This window comes from Lutra lutra, chromosome 8, assembly GCF_902655055.1.
Source record: "Lutra lutra chromosome 8, mLutLut1.2, whole genome shotgun sequence".
Lineage (NCBI taxonomy): Eukaryota > Metazoa > Chordata > Mammalia > Carnivora > Mustelidae > Lutra > Lutra lutra.
Genome location: NC_062285.1, coordinates 140,546,451 through 140,567,561, shown reverse-complemented (window position 1 = coordinate 140,567,561; position 21,111 = coordinate 140,546,451). Strand labels below are relative to the sequence as shown.

Sequence of the window (21,111 nt, the reverse complement as noted above, 5' to 3'; positions counted from 1 at the left end):
TGTACTAACTGGGACCTCCAGTACAATGTTGAACAAATAGACGTGGTAGGAGCTCACATCCTGCCTTTCTTCCAGTCTTAGGGCCACAGCATTCACTCGTTCATGGTTAAGTATGGTTTTAACATTAGGGTACCCTTTAGCAGGTTGAGATAGTTCCTTTTTATTTCTAGTTTGCTGAAATGTTTTATGAATGAATATTGAATTCTGTCAAATGCTTTTTCTGCCATTTTTTGAGTGAGTGCTTGGTTAGGGTTTCTGTTGTTACTTATTAATAGGTAAATTATATTGATTGATGTTAAACCAACTTTATATACATAGGAATAAGCACACTCAGTCATATTTGTATTTTTGATTTTGATTTGCTAAAATCAAATATTTCTGGATTTGATTTGCTAAAATTTCAGTAAGATTTTTGCATCTACATTCATGAGCATACTAATATATAGTTTTCTTTTCTTGTAATATCTTTATCGTGTTTTTCTATCAGGGTAATGCCAGACCCATAAAATAAGTCAAGAATTGTTGTCTCCTCTTGTGTTTTCTGGAAGGGTTTTTGTAGAATTTTGTATTATTTCTCTCATAAAAGTTTGGTAAAATTTTCCAGTAAAGCAACTGGGGTCACCCACTTTTCTTTATGGGAAGGTTTTTAGTTACAAATTCAGTTCTTTTAGTAGATATAGGGCTAGCGGCGCCTGGGTGGCTCAGTCCATTAAGCTTCTGCCTTTGGCTTAGGTCATGATCCCAGGGTCCTGGGATTGAGCCCCACATCGGGCTCCCTGCTCAGTGGGGAGCCCGCTTCTCCCTCTCCCCCTGACTCCGCTCATGCTTTCTCTTGCTATCTTTCTGTCTCAAACACATAAATGAAATCTTTTTAAAATAGATATAGGGCTATTCATATCCTTTTTCTTTTTTTTTAGGATCTTATTTATTTATTTGACAGAGAGAGACAGGGAGAGAGGGAACACAAGCAGGGGGAGTAGAAAAGGGAGAAGCAGGCTTCCCACCAAGCAGAGAGCCCAGGGCAGGGCTCAGTCCCAGGCATGACCTAAGCTGAAGGCAGGTGCTTAATGACTGAGCCACCCAGGTGCCCCCAGGATATCTTTTTTCTTGAGTGAGTTTTGGTAGTTTGTGTCTTTCGAGAAACTTTTGTGTTTCATCCAAGTTGTCAACTTTATTAACATAGTTATTAATAATATTTGCTTTTTAGCCTTTTTAATGTCTGTAGGATCTGTACTGGTGTCCTTTCTTTCACTTCTGATATTGGTGATTTGTCTTCTTTCTTTTCTTCTTAATGCCTAGCTGGGAGTGTATAAATTTATTATTAATCCTTTCTAAGAGGAGCTCTTGGTTTCATTGATTTTCTGTGTAGTTTATCTGTTTCTGTGTGGTTGATTTCTGCTCTTACCTTTATTATTTTCTTTCTTCTACTGATTTTGGATTAATTGTTTTCTATTATAAGCATTCTATTTACTTATTTATTTTAAAGATTTTATGTATGTATTTGAGGGAGCGAGCGAGAGAGAGCATAAGCAGGGGGAGGGGCAAAAGGAGAGAGAGAAGCAATTTCCCCACTGAGCAGGGAGCCCGATGTGGGGCTCAGTCCCAGGACTGTGGGATCACAACCTGAGCTGAAGGCAGATGCTTAACCAACTGAGCCACGCAGGCGCCCCCCTGATATAAGCATTTTAAACTGTATATTTCTTTGTAAATATTGCTTAAGCTGCATCCCACTGCTTCTGGTATGTTGTATTTTCATTCCATTCAGAATATTTTCTAATATCCCTTATGATTTCTTTCAGTGACCCATGGGGCAGTTAGCAGTGTATTGTTTAATAGGTACCTGCTGGCGGGTGGGGTGTTCTTTGGGTGTCAGTTAAACCAAGTTGGTTGATATCGCTCAAGTACTCTCTATACTTACTGTCCTCTGGCTAGTTCAGCAAACACTGAGAGGAGTGTTGGCATCTCCAAGTATACTTTTGGATCTGTCAGTTTCTTCCAGTTCTGTCGGTTTTTACTTCATGTGTTCTACAGCGTTGTGGTTAGGTCCGTATGTAATTTGGGAACATTATGTCTTTTTGGTGAATTCATCCCTTTATCACTGTGAATTGCCCCTTTTTAGTCCCTATCATATTCTTTTTTCTGAAGTCTACTTGAACTTTGATAGATTTTCTTTAAAGAACTGTGCCTATATATGTTCACTGGGTTTCTCATAAAAATCCTACTGGAATTCTGATTGAGGTTGCATCAGATTTATAGATTTATTTGGGGAGAACATCTTCAAAATATCAAATCCTCTCACCTAAGAACATAATATGTCTCTTCATTTATTCTAATCATCCATATCCTATATTAGAATTTTAAAGGTTTTTTTTCATACAGATCTTGTGTGATCTTAAGTTGCTTCCCAGATATTTTATAGGTTTTTTTTCCTCTTATGAGTAATATTTATTTTTATAATATTTTTCTAATTGGCTCCTACTGGTGTAGAAAAATGCTATCAAATTTTCTATTGTAACATGATTTTGCTAAAACCTCTTACTGCTTCTGGTAGCTCACCCATTATGTGTGCTGGGATGCCTTTGACATCTGACTGGAGATGGGGAGTAGGCAGTTGAGTCTACAAGTTAGGAGTTCATGGGAGAGGTCCTGGCTGGAGGTATAAATTCTGGGATTGTTTGTATGCAGGTGGTACTTAAAGCCACGTGCCTGGGTAAGATCACCAGAAACCATCAAAGGAACAGCCAGTGAGGGAGCAGGAAAGCCAAAGCGGTATGGTGTTCCAGAGCCAAGTGAAGAATTGTTTCCCATAGTCTGCATGTCTGCCTCCTGCAGCAGGAAGAAATCCTTCAAGGATTTGTTCTGAACTCCCCCTGCGGGCACTCAGTGGTTAAGAGCAGGGACTCTGAGTGTGTCACAGACCAGGGCTCCCTCACTTCCTCATAGGGTAGCCTGGGGCAAGAAACTTGACTCTATGCCGTGTCTGCTCAGCTTCCTCATCAACAGCAAGAGTGGTATTAGCCCCTCAGAGTCCTACAGCTAAAGGGAGTTAATCCATGTAAAAGCACGTGTGGCAGTCTGGCACCCGGTGACCTCTCACTGAATATCACTCTGTATTTATCATTACTGTTCTTGTTGTGGTTTCTGATAACGATAGTGCTTGAAAATCTGTCTGGATTGAAGGATCCTGTTAACGGGGCATGTGAGGGCAAGAGGATGGGAAGGATGAGCTATAACTGGTCTTGGAGTTCTTTATGAGGAGTTCGTGAGGCTGGAGAAGGAGGAAGGAGCTTTAGGAGAGATATGCTCTTCCATTCCCACGTTGGGAGTTTGTGGATGACTAGCCGTTTGGAAAGACAGACTAAATAAATGAGAATAAGCACATAAATTGTAACTTAAAGAGGAGGGGAGAGAGCCCACAGATTAAAAAGATTCAAGAAACACATATCCACATGCAATGTGTGGATTCTGATTCAAACCAGTTTTGTTTTGTTTTTAAAGATTTATTTATTCATTTATTTGAGAGAGAGAGGGGAGATAGAGCACGAATGGGGCAAAGAGGGTGAAGCAGGCTCCCAGCTGAGCAAAGAGCCCATGCAGGGCTCAATCCCTGGACCAAAGGCAGCGGCTTAACCGACTGAACCACCTAGGTGTCCCTGTTTTGTTTTGATTTTAATGAGACTCCGGAAATCTGATAACGAGAGCAATCTAATATTGAGGAATTGTCATCATTTGTAACTACAGTAGCTTGTGGTTTTGTGTTAATGGTCACTCCACTTCCAGAGATACAAACTAAAATATTTACTGATGAAGTTACATGATGTCTGAGATGTGCCAGGGTTGGAGCAAAGTCACAAATACAACTGTAGATAGAACAGGCTTGACCATGAACTAAATTCCTTATAGCATTCCTTCTACTCCTGTATTTTCTTAAAATTTTCCATAATAACAACTAAAAAGTAAAGAATTAAGAGACTCCTTACCACGTGTAACGCTTGGCTCTATTATACTAGATTAGAATTTGAGAAACAAAAAACTCGGCTTAATGTTCAACTCGAATACAGTCGCAATCAGCTGAAGAAGAGACTGAGTAAGATCAACACATTAAAAGAGACCATCAAGAAAGGCAGAGAAGACATCGATAACCTAAAGCAGGTAAGTAAGAACAGGTGGCTGAGGTGCCCTGTCACTGAGACGACGACTTCCTCCACTGAGTAAACACGGGTGGAGCTCCTGAAGTGTCCTCCTGGGGACAGAAAGTGTGGAGGGCAGATTTGGGAAATACTGGAAGTCAAATCAGCAGTTTCATGAATTCCTAGATGCTGAAGTGGGAGCCTAAGCCTAGGAGGGATGCCAGTGATGACTCCTGAGTCCTAGTTGGGGTGATGGTTGGATAGAGGAGCGAGTAAGAGGGAGAACATTCCGGACCCGCAGAGCTTGAGCTGCCTATGTGACACCGAGGCAGCGATCTCTGGCAAGTGAGGAGGGCACAGATGGTGGGAGGAGCCCAGGCCTGTTTCTGGAAGTGAATTGAAACTGTAAGTGCTTGAGACTCCCAGGCAGGGTGGAGGACTGTGCGGAGCAGTGAGGCAAGGGTGGGACTCTGAAAGGAGTGGTTGCACGGGTTATGGAGGTAAAGCCAGAAACCCCAGCATGCCGGGAGGAGGATGTGGAGGCGGTTGTCAAGTTGCCAATTAAGAGGTCCCAGTAGCAAGAACGTCTTCATTGGACAATGGGAACAGAAGTCAGATGACATTAAGCTGGGGAATGAATCCAAAATGAAGGACAAGACAGGTAGGAATCGCCAATTTCCAAGAAGCGTAGAGCCAGAGTGGGTCCCACAAAGTGGGATAGAGGTTTGCGCACCACACAGAACGAGGGTTTATCCCAGAATCACTGGGTTGGTTTCTTGACACTAAGATGATCTGTTGGCCTTATTAATGTAAAAGACGGTGAGTCTACAGTGTAAATCGTCTTCATTCAGGCTGAAGAAAATTGTCTGCAGATTGTGGATGATCTCATGGCAAAGCGGCAGCAACTTAAGGATGTATTTCTCACTCAGAATGCCAGCGCCGAGAAGGTCCAAGCTCAGCTGGAAGAAGAGCGGAAGAGATTTCTGGCTATTGATAGGTAATTAGTTTGAAGGACCACAACCAGGAATTTGAAGACGCTTACTACCAATTTGAAATTTATTGTAGGAAGTTTTGTTATTTGAATATGTACCCTTGGTGCCTTTGGTCCCACATCACACCTTTCAAGTGTTCTCATCTGGGGAAGAACCAAAAGAGGTGGTTAGTTGTTTAGAGTGAATAGTTTTCTTTGGCAGATGACAATGTGGGCCTGTGCCAAGAGCCCCTTGCCCTAAATCCCTGTGACACTGTTGTACCGGGCCCCTCTCTGGTCCGCGTGTGGGACAAAGCCTGCAGGGGGGCGTCTGGAGCCAGTCTGCATGGTTACGTCCCCCAGCCCTGCCACTTACACACTACGCCTTCGTTTCCTCCTCTAGTAAATAGTAACCTGGGGACGCTCACCACGTCTGCCTCCCAGGACACGTGTAAGGATTAAATGAGAGACTGTTCATAGGACAGTTAGAACAGCACCTGGCACATGCTAAGCACATGTGTCTGTCACGAAGGGGACGATGACACTTGGAACCAGGCGACCTGCTGTACCAGTGTGACCTCTGCTTTCCTGTATGATTGGCATGACTGTAAGCGATTAGATGAAGTGTGCTCTGGTTTGGTCAACTCAGCATTTCATGGTTTTGCTCACTGGTCGAAGGCTTACAGAATTTCAGGATAAAGAGCCAGAAAGTTTTTTGTCTACGATTTTTGATTGGACTTAAAGTTCATTTACTCTTGAATTTTTTCACTTTTGTAGTTAGTTTAAACAAAACTACATCTCTGTTCATCATATTTTTGAGAATCGTATTCTTAATTTATTTTTTGATCCTGTTTCTAGATCCTCCTTAAAATCCCACATTGTTTTAACTAGTAAAATCCCCAAGCCCTCGTTTAAAATAGAGAGCATTATACTAATGCTGTAATAGAAAAGTTCAGACCATTCAGACCATTCGATATGTAATGACTTAACCGGTAAGACATTTTTCTTGTTTAAAGGTTGTTTCTCTTGTTTTGAGGTCTAACGTGTAGAGCTTATATTGAAGGAGAAATGCAGCTTGAAAAATTATACAGATTTTAAAACAAAATAGGAAACAAAGCTAGCCTGATTAAAGAAATTATGTTTATTATTTTAAAAATGCTCCCTTGGATTAACTAATTACAGTCGTGGCCTTTCTCAAGAGTGTTAAAGTTTTATTAGAAGCATCAGTGAGGTAACTCTAGAACTTATAGCACTCAGGAAAAGAATCTTTTTTCCATGTAAATTCATTTACAACACATTCATTTTTCTTCTTTGGTGCAACTTTACATAAGGAGTAAAATATCACTTTTCGTATCTGTGTATTTACAGGGAAGTGGGAAAATGGCAAAAAGAAGTTGTAATCATTCAAACTTCTTTGGAACAGAAACGGCTAGAGAAGCATAATCTGCTGCTTGATTGCAAAGTTCAAGACATTGAAATCATCCTCTTGTTGGGGTCACTGGACGACATCATTGAAGTGGAGGTATTCGCCCACAGGGCTGCAGAGTAATGCGGCCGCGGGCGGCTGCACGCAATGCCTTTGGCTGCTTCGTGAAGTCCCAGCTTCACAGATCCTCCCTCTGCTGCTAAGGCTCCATGGGGTGGAAAAGGCATCCTCCTACCACGGTCCTCATTGCAGAGGACTGGGCATGTCACGCAGTTCTCTTACGTCTCTCGCTGATCCGTGTCCTTCTAGCCCCACAGGATGGGCCGCAGTTTCTTTCCTACACATTAGATCCTGAGAGGAATTGGAGATCAAGAGCTGTTGGTGTCAGTGGCCTTTGGTGGGGTTTTAGGGAAGCTGCTGCTGTGTTCGGAACGCACATGTTCCCATTACCCCATCCACAGCCAGTGACAAGACGGGTTTGTCCTGCCTCACGGGTCATCTCTGAGCTCTGCCCTGGGGTCTCCCTTCCACATCCCCCTCCCCTCTCTGCTCTGCCGCACAGCCGGACAGCTACTCCCTCCATCCACCCTCCGCCCCAGAAAGGCCCTGAGGCCTTTGGAGTCTTCAGAATGAAGCATCTTTCATATCAACATGTCTTCTCTTGCCAGCATTGACCAGATCTCATAACCTCATACTCAAAAAGTCTTAGTCTTTTTTCTCAATAGTAGCAGAGGTCACATTCCAGACAGGAGATAAGGAAAGGAGAAAACCCTTTCCTGGCCACAAACTACATAAACCCAACTCAGATGGCTTTAAAGGGGTGGGTAGGGGGGCAGGATAGGGGGCGGTCTCATGCCTGACCCAGTCCGGGAATTTGAACACTGTCAAGAACTCTTTCTGGCTCAGTATATATATTGGCTTTGTTCTCCCAAATCGGCTTTCACCACATGGCTGCTGCTGTAACCACCGGCTCTGATCAGAGGGAAAGGGAACTCTCCCCTGTGCTCTCTGTTAGGAAAGTCCTGGAGAAGAACTGTGGGTCACGGGTTCACTTTTGTAGGTGCAGAGAGAGAAGGGATGGGTCTGTGAACAGCAGAAATAGATGGGAGCCGAAAAACAATAGTTATTATACTACAGAAAGAAACAGAACATCTGTTTAAAAGGCAATGTCGGGCGCCTGGGTGGCTCAGTGGGTTAAGCCTCTGCCTTTAGCTTGGGTCATGATCTCAGGGTCTTGGGATGGAGTCCTGCATCAGGCTCTCTGCTCCGCAGGGAGCCTGCTTCCTCCTCCCTCTCTCTCTCTCTCTCTGCCTGCCTCTCTGCCTACTTGTGATTTCTGTCTGTCAAATAAATAAATAAAATATTTTTTTTAAAAAAGTCATTGTCATTTTAGAAGAGGTTACAGAGAGGAGGAAGCAACTTTAATGGCTGACATGGAAGTGAGTGTTACTGGCCAAATGTTCGTGCCGCTGCTTTGTTCCTATTGCTTTCAATTACTGAACCTTCAGCGTGGTTCTCCAGCACGCCCACCTGAACGGAAAAGGACTTCTTTATTGGCTTGAAAGAATTTCATACTCGTGGTGGGATTTTTCAGAGCAGGTTTTAAAGGCCTTACACTGGAATAATACTGAATCATTATCTAAAAAGAAAAAGTGATAGGGTCGCATTCACTTTTTAAAGTATGATGCTTCTTAAGAGTAAAGCGTTCAGGATAGTGAGAAGGCCCAGACCGTGTTGTGTTGGGAAGAGAAGGCTCGGGAATATGTCATCCTCCTCCGTTAGGTCCATCACAGGAGGAGGATTGCATTTGTTTTTTCTGGTCCCAAGGGCGATATAGGGTTGGGGAGTAGAGGCCATAGAGACAGATTTCCTCTCCTAGGGAACACTTTCTACCAGAAATACGGAGGGCCTTTTGTGGTGAGCTCCCTGATTGGAATTTTGTAGGCACATCTAAAAGTGGCTATGTAGTGGAGATGCTATACAAGATGTTCTCTGTAGAGCCTGAAATAGAAAAGGCATGAGGTCTAAAGTCTCTTTCCGCAGTGGGCTGAATGAGGATCACTGGGTAGAAATGATTATAATAATTGTTACAGGAGTAATTGTCTTCCCATAATTGGGAGGTGGGACCTGAGATTTCCCTTCCACTGGAGGTGCTCAGATAGAGGATATGTGGGCACCTGGGGGGCTCAGTCAGGGAAGCATCTGTCTTCAACTCAGGTCATGATCCCAGCTCCTGGGATCACGTCCCACATTGGGCTCCCTGCTCAGGGGGAGCCTGCTTCTCCCTCTCCTTCTGCCTGCCGCTGTTCATGTGCTCTCTCTTTTTCCTCTCTTTCACAAATAAATAAAATCTTTAAAAAAAAAAAAAAAAGGTACGTTACCTAGAACTGCCAGGGCTCTTGCAGAATATCCTTCTGTTGTGGGGGAGACCGCACAAGATCACTAGTTCTGAGCTCCTGCCGTGCAGGTGGAAGCACCTGGGGATCTTGTCGCCAGATCGGCATGGCCGTGGAGGCCCCAGTAAGGAGTGAGGTGGGCATCAACCAGAGGCCTTGGGCGGTTGGATGAGATCACCATTTCATATAACAAAGGGCTTCCTCTGTGTTTCAGTTGGGAACTGAAGCAGAAAGTACCCAGGCAACGGTTGACATCTATGAGAAGGAAGAAGCCCTCGAGATAGACTACAGCTCTCTGATGGATGATCTGAAGGTAACCAAAAGATTCCCATTAGGACTCACTGTGACAATGAATGTTTAAATATGCTACAGCATACACTTTGGACCATAGAGCCTACATTCAGGGAGAAAAGATTTCCTAACATTGTCTGAAGAAATGGTATTAAGTAGGTAGCTTTTTAAGAATGTTGCGATGAGCACTTCTCACTGTGTGTTCAGCAGAACATGAGTACTATGAAATTTTTTCCCAAAGAAGAAAAGCTTCTATGGTCAGCGTTTTTTGAAGGGCTATCTCCTTGGAGATTCACAGCGATTATTAGTCTCCGAGCAATTGTGGGAGAGACAGAAGAAGCCACTGTACTCTAGCGTCCCACTCTAGTGGCCCCTGCAGTGGGGGACACCACCTTCACGGCTGTAGGGCACACATCTGGGATCCGGTTTCAAGGGCTCTTTAATTGGGCAGCTCGGGCTCTGTCACAGGCATCCCTATAAGCCATACTACGATGCTATGTTTCTTTCTGTTTTGACTCTATCCCGAGACTGCCTCTCGTGGTGAGGGCAAGATGACTAGCCATCATGGCTTTCCAGCCACACAGCCATGACCTTCAGAGAAGAGACAGGCTGCCTTTGTAGTGACGTGTTCTTAAAAGTGGAGGAGGGCTTGTCCGACAGACCTCTAGGAACTGTGTCCACATCTCAGTGTCCTCAGCTGGACCACATGCTCCTTCCCGACCAAAAGCGCTGGGCACGGGGTGGTCTAGGCTTACATCAAGAAGCGCCCCCACTCCCATCCCCAGCGCCAGTGGGAGCTCGAGGAGGAAATGGTTGAACATGGGCTCCGGGAGAAAGGAGGGAGTAGAGCGTGGATGGCAAGTGGCAATACCCACATCTTTTCATTTCATGTTCTTCATGTACGTCGTGCTCTTGGGTTAATATCGGTTACTCGCTGGGCTCTCGGACTGTGTTTATGCTATTTTTAGGCAAATCGGAAAAAAGCTTTGTCTCTTCTGTGTCTATTTAGTGCTTTCATCTTAGAGAATCCTTCCCCGCATTATTACTGAGTAAACACTTATAAATACTCTTCCTGTTTCTGGTTCTGCTTTCATTACCTAGTTAATTTATCTGAAACTTATTTTGGCGTATGGGAAAAGGTAAGAGTCTACTTATAAGAAGTTACCTATGGAGCCAGTTGATGCACCATTTTTCAAGGAATTCTCTTCTCAATGACTTAAAACCTCACCTTTATCACATATAAATTAAAGATCCTGGGAGGGCAAGAAGGCTTTCCTGGAAAATCAGGCCAGCACCACTTTTTCCCTTCCCTCCTCACTCAGGCTCTATCCACTGTTCTGGTTTAGCTTCCTCGACCCCCCCACGTGGGCTAGATCCCTTCTCCCTGCCTCGTCGTACCTGTGCTTTTGCGGTCAGAGCATCTCACGCGCTTGTCAATGCCCATGTGTGTGTCTGACCTCCCTGTGAGCTTTCTAAGGGCAAGGCCAGAGCAGTTTTCATCACTGAATGTCTCCGACATAGGAAATGGTCAGTATATTTTAATGAATGAGTAAGCTAGGTACTATGTGAATTGTTGCCCTTTAGCAGACCACAAAGTGCGGGAGGGAAGCGTGGTCCGGGCGAGGGGCATCTTAAACAGTGGAGCCGCAGATACGCAGCTGCTCTGGAAGCAAGCGCTAGTGTGGTTCAGACCCTGAGGGCTTTGTGCGGGGAAGGCGAGGGTGTGGAGGGAGGGAGGCAGGGGCTGGATCCTGAAGGGCCCTAATTACTCAGCAGTTTGGAAGGGCAAGCTAAGCTCTGTTCTTGCGGGCAACAGGCCTTACAAACTGATAAGGAAGTGGAGGCCCGCCTGAGACTCCTGCTGCAGCAGGTGGCGGCCCAGGAAGACGTCCTGCTGAAGACAGCGGCCCCAAACCTGCGAGCCCTGGAGAACCTGAAGACTGTCCGCGACAAGTTTCAGGAGTCCACAGACGGTGAGCCTGAGCCATAGCTGCTGGCAAGGCCATGTTCTTGGTTGATGGGTTTGGATCTCGGTAACACTTATTAGCAACGTCAGCTTTATTTTTATCTAGCTTTATTTATTTGTGTCGTATATCTTCCTCTGTTGTCTTACAGGAATGTGCACTTTTAATACACACTGCTTCCTTCTTGAAAGTGTTCTGCTTTAAATTAAAAACAAGTGTATTAGTTATTTTTTTAAACATTTATTTTTTTTTAATTTTTTTATTTATTTATTTGACAGAAATCACAAGCAGGCAGAGAGGAAGGCAGAGAGAGAGGAAGGGAAGCAGGCTCCCCACTGAGCAGAGAGCCCGACGCGGGACTCGATCCCAGGACTCTGAGATCATGACCCGAGCTGAAGGCAGAGGCTTTAACCCACTGAGCCACCCAGGCACCCCTAAACATTTATTTATTTGAGATAGACTACCCCCCCACCCCCATGCGGGCTCAAGCTCATGACCCTGAAATTAACTTGAGCCGAAACCAAGAGTCAGACGCTTAACCAGCTGAGCTACCCAGGCACCCCAGGTGTATTGGTTATTTTAGAACAGGTATTTTTTTTTTATATGAGCAGGATGGTCATATTAGATACTCTTGCAAAATTTGTCATTATTATCTTAAAATTAGCCCTAGCAGATAAAGGGCTCATCAATTTTAAGAGCCATGTTCTTGGAATTAATAACAATTAGGGTATTTTAAAGGTAGATTTTAGGGACGCCTGGGTGGCTCAGTTGGTTGGACGACTGCCTTCGGCTCAGGTCATGATCCTGGAGTCCCGGGATCGAGTCCCGCATCCGGCTCCTGGCCCCGCGGGGAGTCCGCTTCTCTCTCTGACCTTCTCCTCGCTCATGCTCTCTCTGTCTCTCTCTCACATAAATAAATAAAATCTTTAAAAAAAAAAATAAAGGTAGATTTTACTCAAGACACCCAAATTCAAAATCTAGTTTTTAAAAATATTCTGTGCTTTTGGGATGCCTGGGTGGCTCAGTCTGTTAAGCACCTGCCTTCAGCTAAGGTCACGATCCCGGGGTCCTGGGATCGAGCCCCACATCGGGCTCTCTGCTCAACAGGGAGCCTGCTTCACCCTCTCCCCACTGCTCCCCCTGCTTGTGCTTTCTTTCAAAATCTTAAAATTAATAATAATAAAATATTCTGTGCTTTAAAATTGAAATAAGAGGAGCCAGCCCCTCAGTGGTCTGCAAAATAAAGAACATTTATTTTCTCTTAGCTTTTGAGGCCAGCAGAAAGGAAGCCAGAATGTGTAGGCAAGAGTTTGAACAGGTGAAAAAAAGGAGATATGACCTTTTCAGCCAGTGTTTTGAGCACGTCTCGATCTCAATCGATCAAATCTACAAGAAGCTCTGCAGAAACGTCAGTGCCCAAGTATGTATTTTTCACCCACCGATGTTCCTGGGAACTTTGTGTTGCTGGTGGTTTTTTTCTGGTGGGAAATAAATGTCTGTCACATCATCTGAGTGACCCACTTCCGGAGCAAAGTCAGTTCCAGAAGATCGGTTACCATAGTAACTGTGTGTGTTCTAGATCCCATTCGCTCCACCGCTGGCTAGCCTGGACAAGGCAGAATCTCTCTGGGCCCATCTCTTCATCTGAAAGAGGGGTTAGGTCACTTAGTTTCCAGATTCTCGGCAGTTCTGCAGTTCTGCTGTCTGGTAACTTGATTTTACGGAACAGTCAGTGGTCTCTGTAGTGAAGGGACATATAACATAGAGTGTCTTGGGAGACGGCTGACCTGCGGTCAGGAGAAGGAAAGAAACAAAGGCAGGATTGTGTCCATAGTCTCTTGGCTAGAACCCTTGCCCATTCCATGGTTGGTCCCCGGGGCAGAGCCTGTGGCACTGAATGTGGACTTAGAGTGTCTACTGGGTCTGCCATACCTGCTTTTACCTTTCTTGGGGTGTTCTCCTATGGCTGACAGTTGATCCTGGATCATTTTTTAGAATTTTACCTAAAAATAGTTACTTATTTTCAGTAAAGCAAGACTGAAATAAACCCAGTAACTCCTGGGTTCATCTCTGTAGCCACAGTGCCTGGCCCACAGTAGGTGTTCAGTAAGTGGCTGGTAAACGGGCCCCAAGTGCACTGAATGAGACTGTTTTTGTCAGTTTGTGGCACGTGCTACTGGGGTCTGCGTGGCAGGCCTATGGGGAGGCCCGATCCTTCGTGTGTGTGAGCATGTTTTCCCTCTGCTCCCCACCCAGCAGCCCTGTTTCCTGTGACTACACTGTAGAGCCAGCTCCGTACACGAGCCGCGGGCACGGGGGTTTTGTCATCACAGTGGAGGAAAACCTAACCAGCAGAATATTTTGCAGTCAAACTCTGTTGCAGTTTCTGAAGTTGAAATTTACTAATGGCTTTTTTTCTGATTTTGCTAAATAAATAACCTGTGTTTCAGGCATTTCTTAGCCCAGAGAACCCAGAAGAGCCTTACCTAGAGGGAATTAGCTATAACTGCGTGGCTCCAGGCAAACGGTTCATGCCGATGGACAATCTGTCAGGGGGAGAAAAGTGCGTGGCCGCGTTAGCCCTCCTGTTCGCCGTGCACAGGTAAGGTCCCAGTGACCTGATTCTGCATCAGGGCAGAAACAAAATGGACCCTTCTACAGAAGGTGTTTCAGCATATGTGATACAAAACTGCTTCACTGAGCCAGACAACATTCAGGCTTGTTTTAGGCCTATAATAATTTGGACTGCAAATCAAACACACAATTCAGTCTTTGACAGAGTTTCATTAAATCTCTATGATTACCAGTAGCTACTTATATTCCAGCTTTACAGAAAAGAAAGAAAAAAATACTGACAGCCAGATGTGACATCAGGATTGTCAACAACAAACCCAAAGGGAACAAAAACTCCCGACCTGTATATTATTTTCCTAGCGCCAATTCAGAGACCTGTGTTTATGTGGAGAATGTTAAGTGAAGCATTTCTTCTGAAAAAAATGTTTAACCTCCTCATTTCCACTAGTCGTGGTGGCAGTTGGTGAAGTAAATCGAAAGATTAGCTAAAATTAGGGCAACTGACTTGCAACATGCAAATCCTTAGATGAAGATCTAGGGGCCCGTGATGCCGCCTCTCTGCTTCCGTGACCAGGAAGATTAGCCTAAGTTCTCCAGCTGCTCGTTATTGCTCCCAAGGATAAAGAAGAGGCCATTACAGGACAAACACAGACAATAGCATTAAAGCCAGCAGACCCTGGGGAGAGCAGGCACCAGGAATCAAACCATGAGCCTGTTCTGAGCAAGTCTCAGCAGAACAGAGCTAGTACCAGGTGTCCCTGCCCTCTGTTTATTCAACAGATACTACATATCTACTGTGTGTCAAGTGCTAATGTAGGCTTTGGAGAGACAGCGGTGAACAGAACAAAATCTTTGCCTCGGAGAGACTTCATTTTTATTGGGGAAGACAAATGAGAAGATAGATTAGTAAACTAATTCTCTAACACAGAGACTATTGGGAAATGACAGATGCTACAGAGAAGAAACAAAGTAGGGAATGGAGGCCCTAAGTAGCAGTAGCAATGTAGGGTTTGCAGTATCAAAGAGTCACCTGGGAAGGCCTGTTTGAGAAGGCAGTGTTGGTGCAAAGACTTGAAGGAATGAAGGGAGCAAGTCTTGCAGATAGCTAAAAGAATGTTCTAGACATAAAGAACAGCAAGTGCAAATGTCCTGAGGCCAGAGAGAACCTGGCATCGGTAGTGAATAGACTGTACAACAGTGGCAGGCACAGGGCTAAGAAGCTGCTGTAGCAGTCCAGGTGGAAGATGAGGGTAGGCTGGACCAGGGTGAGAGCAGAGGCGAGCAGACCAGGCGTGGGGTGTGAAGGACGTGGCAGGGATGACCCCTCATCAACTAGAATGGGAAAACCCTGGGAGGAAGTAGGTCTGAAGGGCCAGGTGAGGAGCAGGATTTGGGATGAGCTTGAGCTGTTTATTAGACACCCACACGGAGCTGTGGAGTAAGCCGCTGGCCTTGGGAGGCAGGCGTGGGAGCCGTCCATACGGGGATGGATCGATACCCTGAGAGGAGATGAAGTCACCAGGGGAGCTAACCAGCGGGTAAGCAGCCCAAGGGCACTGCACGGAGAGGAGTTGGCGGAAGAGATGGAAAGAGCAAGGGGTCATGTCGGGGGAGTAGACGGTCATCCTTGACGCAGAGCCACGGACCAGGGGCAGCCCCAGGTGCCACCAGCAACGGTCACAGGAGACGCGGACCAAGAGTTGCACATTCGATTTAGTATCGGCGGGGTCTTTTGTGACTGAGGCTAAAGCACCCAAGACAATCTTATCTTATTTTCTCTGAATACCATTAACCCTCGTAGTAGAAAGCCGTAACTTACTGGGCTGTACTGTCGTTCCAGCTTTCGGCCTGCTCCATTCTTTGTGTTAGACGAAGTAGACGCGGCTCTGGACAACACAAACATTGGCAAGGTCAGTTTCTTTCTGCTTTTAACTTCCAGTAGGTCACGCACCACTCGAGGATCACGGTCTGTCAGAAAGACGGTTTACCCTGAACACACACGATTCGTTGGATAATTGCTGATTAAAAATCAAATCTAAGTCTAAAAATTGGGGGCAGTGGTTTTCATTCAAGGTTTAGGGGACCCTCAGTGAATTATTGGGGAATCAAAACAGGGAGGCAGAGGAGGATTGTTATACTGAATCCACAGCATTGCTAGTGGGTGACTTGTCCCCAGATCTAGATACTGGGACCAAGAGGCTCACCCAGAGGCCCTGTGGCAAATAGGACCAAATCAGTCATTAACGAAGCCCAAAAGTCTGTCCCCCTTGAATTTATTAAAACCTACCCAACTGTTGTACTTTAGGATCCTGTTCTCAGGATTTGCAATGAGGGAACTAAAATAGGTCAGCCATCGTGAAGATGACAGCGTAGATTTAGAAAGCCTCCCGAAAGAGGGCAACACTGAAGCCACCTACCTCCACTGTGACTTTCTGACATGCAGACGGAGTCCGTCACGGAAGCCCAACCAAAGGCCAGAGTCGGTCAGTGGAAAGTGCCCGGTCCATGGCTACCGAGTGACGGGATAGCTCCGGCCCTCAGACTCTGGTCTCATGGTCCTACTGCCTGGGCTGTCGTTTCGGGGATGTGTGAATCAGGCTCTGGTTCTGATTCCAGGCCCAGTGGAAGCTGGCGTCCTGCTGTATACCTTAGTCTTGTGAGCTTGGCTAAGGAGTCCTTCTCAGAACAGTGTCTTAAGTGCCCGGGGCCACCCCGGCAGGCTGTCTCTGAAGCTGACCTGCCTGCTCGCTCAGGCTGCGGAGTCTGCCGGGAGGGGCCTGTCTTCCCCCAGGGCTGCTCAGGCTGTCCTCCTCCGACCCAGATTTCTCCCAGCCCCTGCTTCCCACACTGGGCACTGAGCACCTGAGGACAGCCTGTCGACTCCCCAGTCACAAAATTTAGAAAACTGATCCCCAGTCCCCTGAACCTTGTAGAGGACAGCACAGAGCCACCTTCTGGGACCCACGAGGCTTCAGGGTGACCAGGGAAGGAAGACATGGGGCAAGAGAAAATCTGTTTCTCTTGAATGCCAGCCAGTGTGCATCAGCTAATTGGAGTCAATAGCCTGACTCCTGTGGGAGAAGTCTCCAAGAGGGCGCTCCAGGCACTTCGTACCCACACTGTGTGTGCTGGGGTGGGATCTGTTTTTGCAGACTGCCTCTTTTAACATAGCTGCGTCTTCTAGCAAAGTGTAGATGTTTGTATCACCGCCATCTCTAGGGACTCTTACTGAAGGCTTTTCTGTTGGCAGCCATCCTCTATATTAAAAACCTTTTAACTTTCAGTCTTCCCTTGAGGTTTACCCTCCTAGCCACTCTACTGCCCTGAGTATGAGCAGATGTAGGACGAGCAGACCCTCCTTCCCATGGTCTGGTGCCCCCATTTACCGCAGGTAACTCTCCAGGCCAAACCTGTGCCTTCTGCCTCACCTTCCACTCGTGTCAGCATCCCGGGACGTCACAGTCCCACATCCTAGTGGCTCCTGTCACCTCAAATGCGGATGGAGTTCCTTCTGCCTGGTGGATCCAGCCTCTTAGCCAAGGGCGGTCTCCCCTCTTCATCACTCACCTGGACTAGTGACTCGCTCCCCGCCCAAGGCTGCCGTGCCTGCCTCCAGGGCCTTGGTGCGGTCAGGACTGACGCAGACGGAGAAGACCCCTTGTGGCCCTGCAGACACCTGCTGGGAGTTGGCAGACATCTGTGAAACTGTGGCCACGTTCTTCCCCATCTTTCCCTGGGTTCTGAGTAGTTTGTTCAACAAGACATTTCCGTCCAGAGCCCACTTTGTTCTCATTCTCGTGACTTGGGATTTGAGCTTCCTGAAGGAGCCACTGAGTTCAACTCTAACCAAATAATTAGATTATGGTCCTGAATACATATCTAATTGCCATTTTTCCCACTCCTGGCTTTCCCGCCACAGGAAATTGGAAGTTTAAATACCAGTCCGTCCGCACGCGCACATAGCATCTGGGCGGCAGTTTTAGCTAGGAACGCTGACGGCATTTTCACCAGACGGTCTCTTAAATTAGAGCTCTGTTCTTAAAAATATTCTTGATGTTTTAGATGATAGATTTAATGAGGTTTACAAGTTTTTAACTAATCTCTCACTTTAGAATCTGAATTATTCCCATAGTGGATTTTACTGAGTTACCAGAAGGGCAAGTAGGTGCCTTGTCACCCACCACGGGCCAAGCTGGAGATAGGCACAGTGACCATCCAGGGGCCCAGCAACGAGGCCTTTCCCTGCTGGTGAAATGTGGGCTTTTGTTCCCTCAGGTGTCAAGTTACATCAAAGAGCAGAGTCGAGAACAGTTTCAGATGATCATCATTTCCCTAAAGGAGGAGTTCTACTCCCGAGCGGACGCGCTCATCGGCGTCTATCCAGAGGTAAAGACCAGCAACAGGGAAAGGAGAAGTGTCCCTCAGTTGCTTCCCGACACCTCACCACGCGTACCCGTGCGGTCTGGAGATACGGTTTGATTTCCACATTGCCACGGCTGATAAATACGGGCTTAAGTGATTTTTTTTAAACCAAGTAAGATTTTAAAAACTCGTTTTTTTTCTATGGCAGTACACAGATATTTTTAAGAAATGCTTCAAGTGAAAAGGCAAATCCAAACTTGCAGAACAGCGGGATAGCTTTGTTAAGGTACACGCTGACATCCCAGCAAATATTAATATTGTTTCATGTTTTCCAATGTTTGAATGTTTCAGGCAAAACAAATGCATTGTGGGCCACACTAAAGGACCCCATTTAGCTTTTAAAAGGACCAGAGGAAAGAACAAATTGATCAGACTTTCCAGGTTGTCTAGTGACTCAGAATTCACCTTTCTTTAGCTGCTCCCTGAACTGAGCTGCTCCATCAGCTCGGGAAGTTCAGATCGTTCAGTTTGGGGACACTTGACTTCCCGAGTTTTCATTTAAACGAAGATAAAAATTAGCCTCCCTTCCTGTGCCTCCAAGACGTTAGAGGCCGCTGGAAATTCTCATAAAATTTCCAAAAAAGCATCTTTTTCCTCTGCCCATCTTCGGTTCTCTGGGGCTGGGGCTCTGTACATCAGACCAGCAAAGTCAGCTGAGCAAGGCCAAGCGCTTACTCCCACCGGCGCCGCGCATGCACACGGTGGACACACCTGGTGAGGAGTCAGCCACGGGCCGCTGGCTGGGACTGGGGCTTCCACACCATTCCAGGCTCAGAGAAGAAGGGGTCTGGGGCATCTGGGTCAGGGAGGCAGGTGAGGGCAAGGTGCGCATTAGTGTGGGGAGGTGGAGCGAGCGCCCACCCCTGCAGCGGCGCGTGTCCTTAGCCAGTGGGACACCTGTGCCCGCTGCCAGCGCCCTTCCTGAGCCGCTGTCTGTCCGAAGCCCCTCGCTCACAGCGCTCCATGAGCCAGAGATGTACCCTGGGCTGGCGTGTGCACAGGCATGATGCTCACGTAACTGGAGACCAGTGGCTCTAAAAGGGCCCCTTTTTAAGTGAAATCCAGGCTCCCTAGTGGCCCTTCCTTGATGTTTGATGACACTTTGTCCCTAAGCAGAGAGCTGACTCTCCCCTGTCCTCTCTCTCATTCAGCATGATGACTGCATGTTCAGCAGAGTTTTGACCCTGGATCTTTCTCAGTATCCAGACACTGAAGGCCGGGAAAGCAGCAAAAGAAACGGAGAGTTGCTTTAGGACCCCAAGTGACCCTGAGCCAACAGGACAGTCGGGCAGGTCAGGGTCACCCGTGCTTCGTCCGTGTGGGAGCAGTCGAGTGGTCTGTGTGCCGCTGCAACCTACGAGATGCCAGAGCTCGCTTCCGTCCAAGTTCAGGGCCCTTCCCCGTGGGTCAAGTTTTTTAGGAGTTAGCATTGCGTGGGTTTAAAAAAAAAGGTACAACTTTGTGCCATAATTTCAACTGCCATTTTGAAAGCTAGTCAGAAAAATGTTGAATTCTGCATTATTTTGGCTCAGGTCTTGCCTTGTATGTTTAAGTAATCTTTAAGGCAAACTCTTGGTTCTCAGGTATGCTAATTCTAGGGCATTGAGCCTGTGTTTCATAGAAGTTATTTCAAAGGATGTTATCAATATTGACAATACCAATAAAGAATATTCTAATTTTAGACGTTTCCAATCTATAATTTCAGAAACTATTTTTTTAAAAGATTTACTTATTTATTTGACAGAGAGATCACAAGTAGGCAGAGTAGCAGGCAGGGGGATGTGGTGGGGGGGGAAGGAGGCTCCCCGCTGAGCAGAGAGCCCGATGCGGGGCTCGATTCCAGGACCCTGAGATCATGACCTGAGCCGAAGGCAGAGGTTTTAACCCACTGAGCCACCCAGGTGCCCTGAAACAAAACTATTTTAAGGTGAAACTGAAATATGTCTGCTTTAGTGAAATCTAAATTTCTCTAATTTCTCTTAACAAAATATTGAAGAACACAGGCTTTCCCAGTAACTGACTACGTATGGGGAGGAAAGGAAGTTGCCGCATTTTCAATAATATTTCCATTTCAAAATGGAATAAAATTTAGTACCTAGCAGAGTAGCTCCCTCACTGCCATTACTGAAAGTCACCCGACGCGAGAGTTTGTAAATATGTAAACATAAAAGCAATACAAAAGGGAATTAAAAAGAAATTCTGAAGTGCTGATGGTCTTTCTCTGAAGCCTGGGCCCAGGTGCTCACGGGAGGCACCTGAAGGACTAAGGCGCTCACTCGGGGACACCGCTCCGTGCTTCACGCCAGCGAAGGGCACTCTGTGCCCAGCAAGCGGACCAAAGCCACAGAGACGCTTCCTGCCCTCCCCAGGCCCAGCTCTATCAGCTGCAGATAGCAGAAGCCGCTCTGTCTTCTGTTCCTTTCTTAAGAAAACTTTGGCAACACCCTCGAAATCACGGACTTCCTCTGCCTTGGAAACATCAGCTTCATGATGAAATGTCCCTGTAGGGCCCCACGAGCTCAGGGCGGTCCCTTATCGCTGCCTGGGCCGTTCTCACGCTCAGTGATCCCTCAAGGTGCGGTCTGTTTTGTGAGAGGACCATGCCCCCCCGTTCCTGCCAACCACCAGACGGTGGGGGTGGCATGAGGCCGGGGCGCAGCTACGACAGGGCCATCCTGTCATCACCCCTGACCCAGTGTTTCTCCCCAACAAGATCACACACAAGCAAATGAGTGACACTCAAGTTGTTTCTAACAGATCGGTCGTGCTGGAAGGCACTGGCATTTTCACGAGTGTCAGCAGAACTGCCCACGCAGCTCTTCCATGCTCGTCTACCCTGTGTCCAGCCAACTTTCAGATTCATTCATCCCTGGTTGCACTCTGTAAACGTGTATTTAAAAAACCTACAACTTAAATATTTGCCTTTTAAAAAATTTAA

The 21,111-nt window shown here is 46.5% G+C and overlaps 1 protein-coding gene and 1 long non-coding RNA gene across 5 annotated transcripts in view; one reads left to right on the top strand and one right to left on the bottom strand.

Annotated features, from left to right (window-relative positions):
* Nucleotides 1-19,445, top strand: part of SMC1B (structural maintenance of chromosomes 1B) — a 72,410-nt gene extending 52,965 nt beyond the window's left edge. Inside the window, exons 16-25 of one of the 4 annotated variants that reach the window (XM_047740395.1) lie at nucleotides 4,011-4,152; nucleotides 4,982-5,127; nucleotides 6,469-6,622; nucleotides 9,137-9,235; nucleotides 11,030-11,186; nucleotides 12,443-12,597; nucleotides 13,628-13,779; nucleotides 15,592-15,661; nucleotides 18,027-18,137; nucleotides 19,325-19,445. In XM_047740395.1, the coding sequence (XP_047596351.1) occupies nucleotides 4,011-4,152; nucleotides 4,982-5,127; nucleotides 6,469-6,622; nucleotides 9,137-9,235; nucleotides 11,030-11,186; nucleotides 12,443-12,597; nucleotides 13,628-13,779; nucleotides 15,592-15,661; nucleotides 18,027-18,137; nucleotides 19,325-19,426 (1,288 nt within the window). In that variant the 3' untranslated portion in view covers nucleotides 19,427-19,445. Of the gene's footprint in view, nucleotides 1-4,010; nucleotides 4,153-4,981; nucleotides 5,128-6,468; nucleotides 6,623-9,136; nucleotides 9,236-11,029; nucleotides 11,187-12,442; nucleotides 12,598-13,627; nucleotides 13,780-15,591; nucleotides 15,662-18,026; nucleotides 18,165-19,324 lie in introns of those variants that run through there. The other 3 variants (XR_007129317.1, XM_047740396.1, XM_047740397.1) reach the window with 3 other exon arrangements.
* Nucleotides 5,091-18,031, bottom strand: LOC125106404 (uncharacterized). Its single transcript, XR_007129318.1, has 4 exons — nucleotides 15,571-18,031; nucleotides 13,664-13,723; nucleotides 12,617-12,964; nucleotides 5,091-5,265 (listed from the first exon to the last, which is right to left on the bottom strand). It is a non-coding gene; the product is annotated as an uncharacterized LOC125106404 (long non-coding RNA).
* Nucleotides 19,446-21,111: the final 1,666 nt, after the last annotated feature.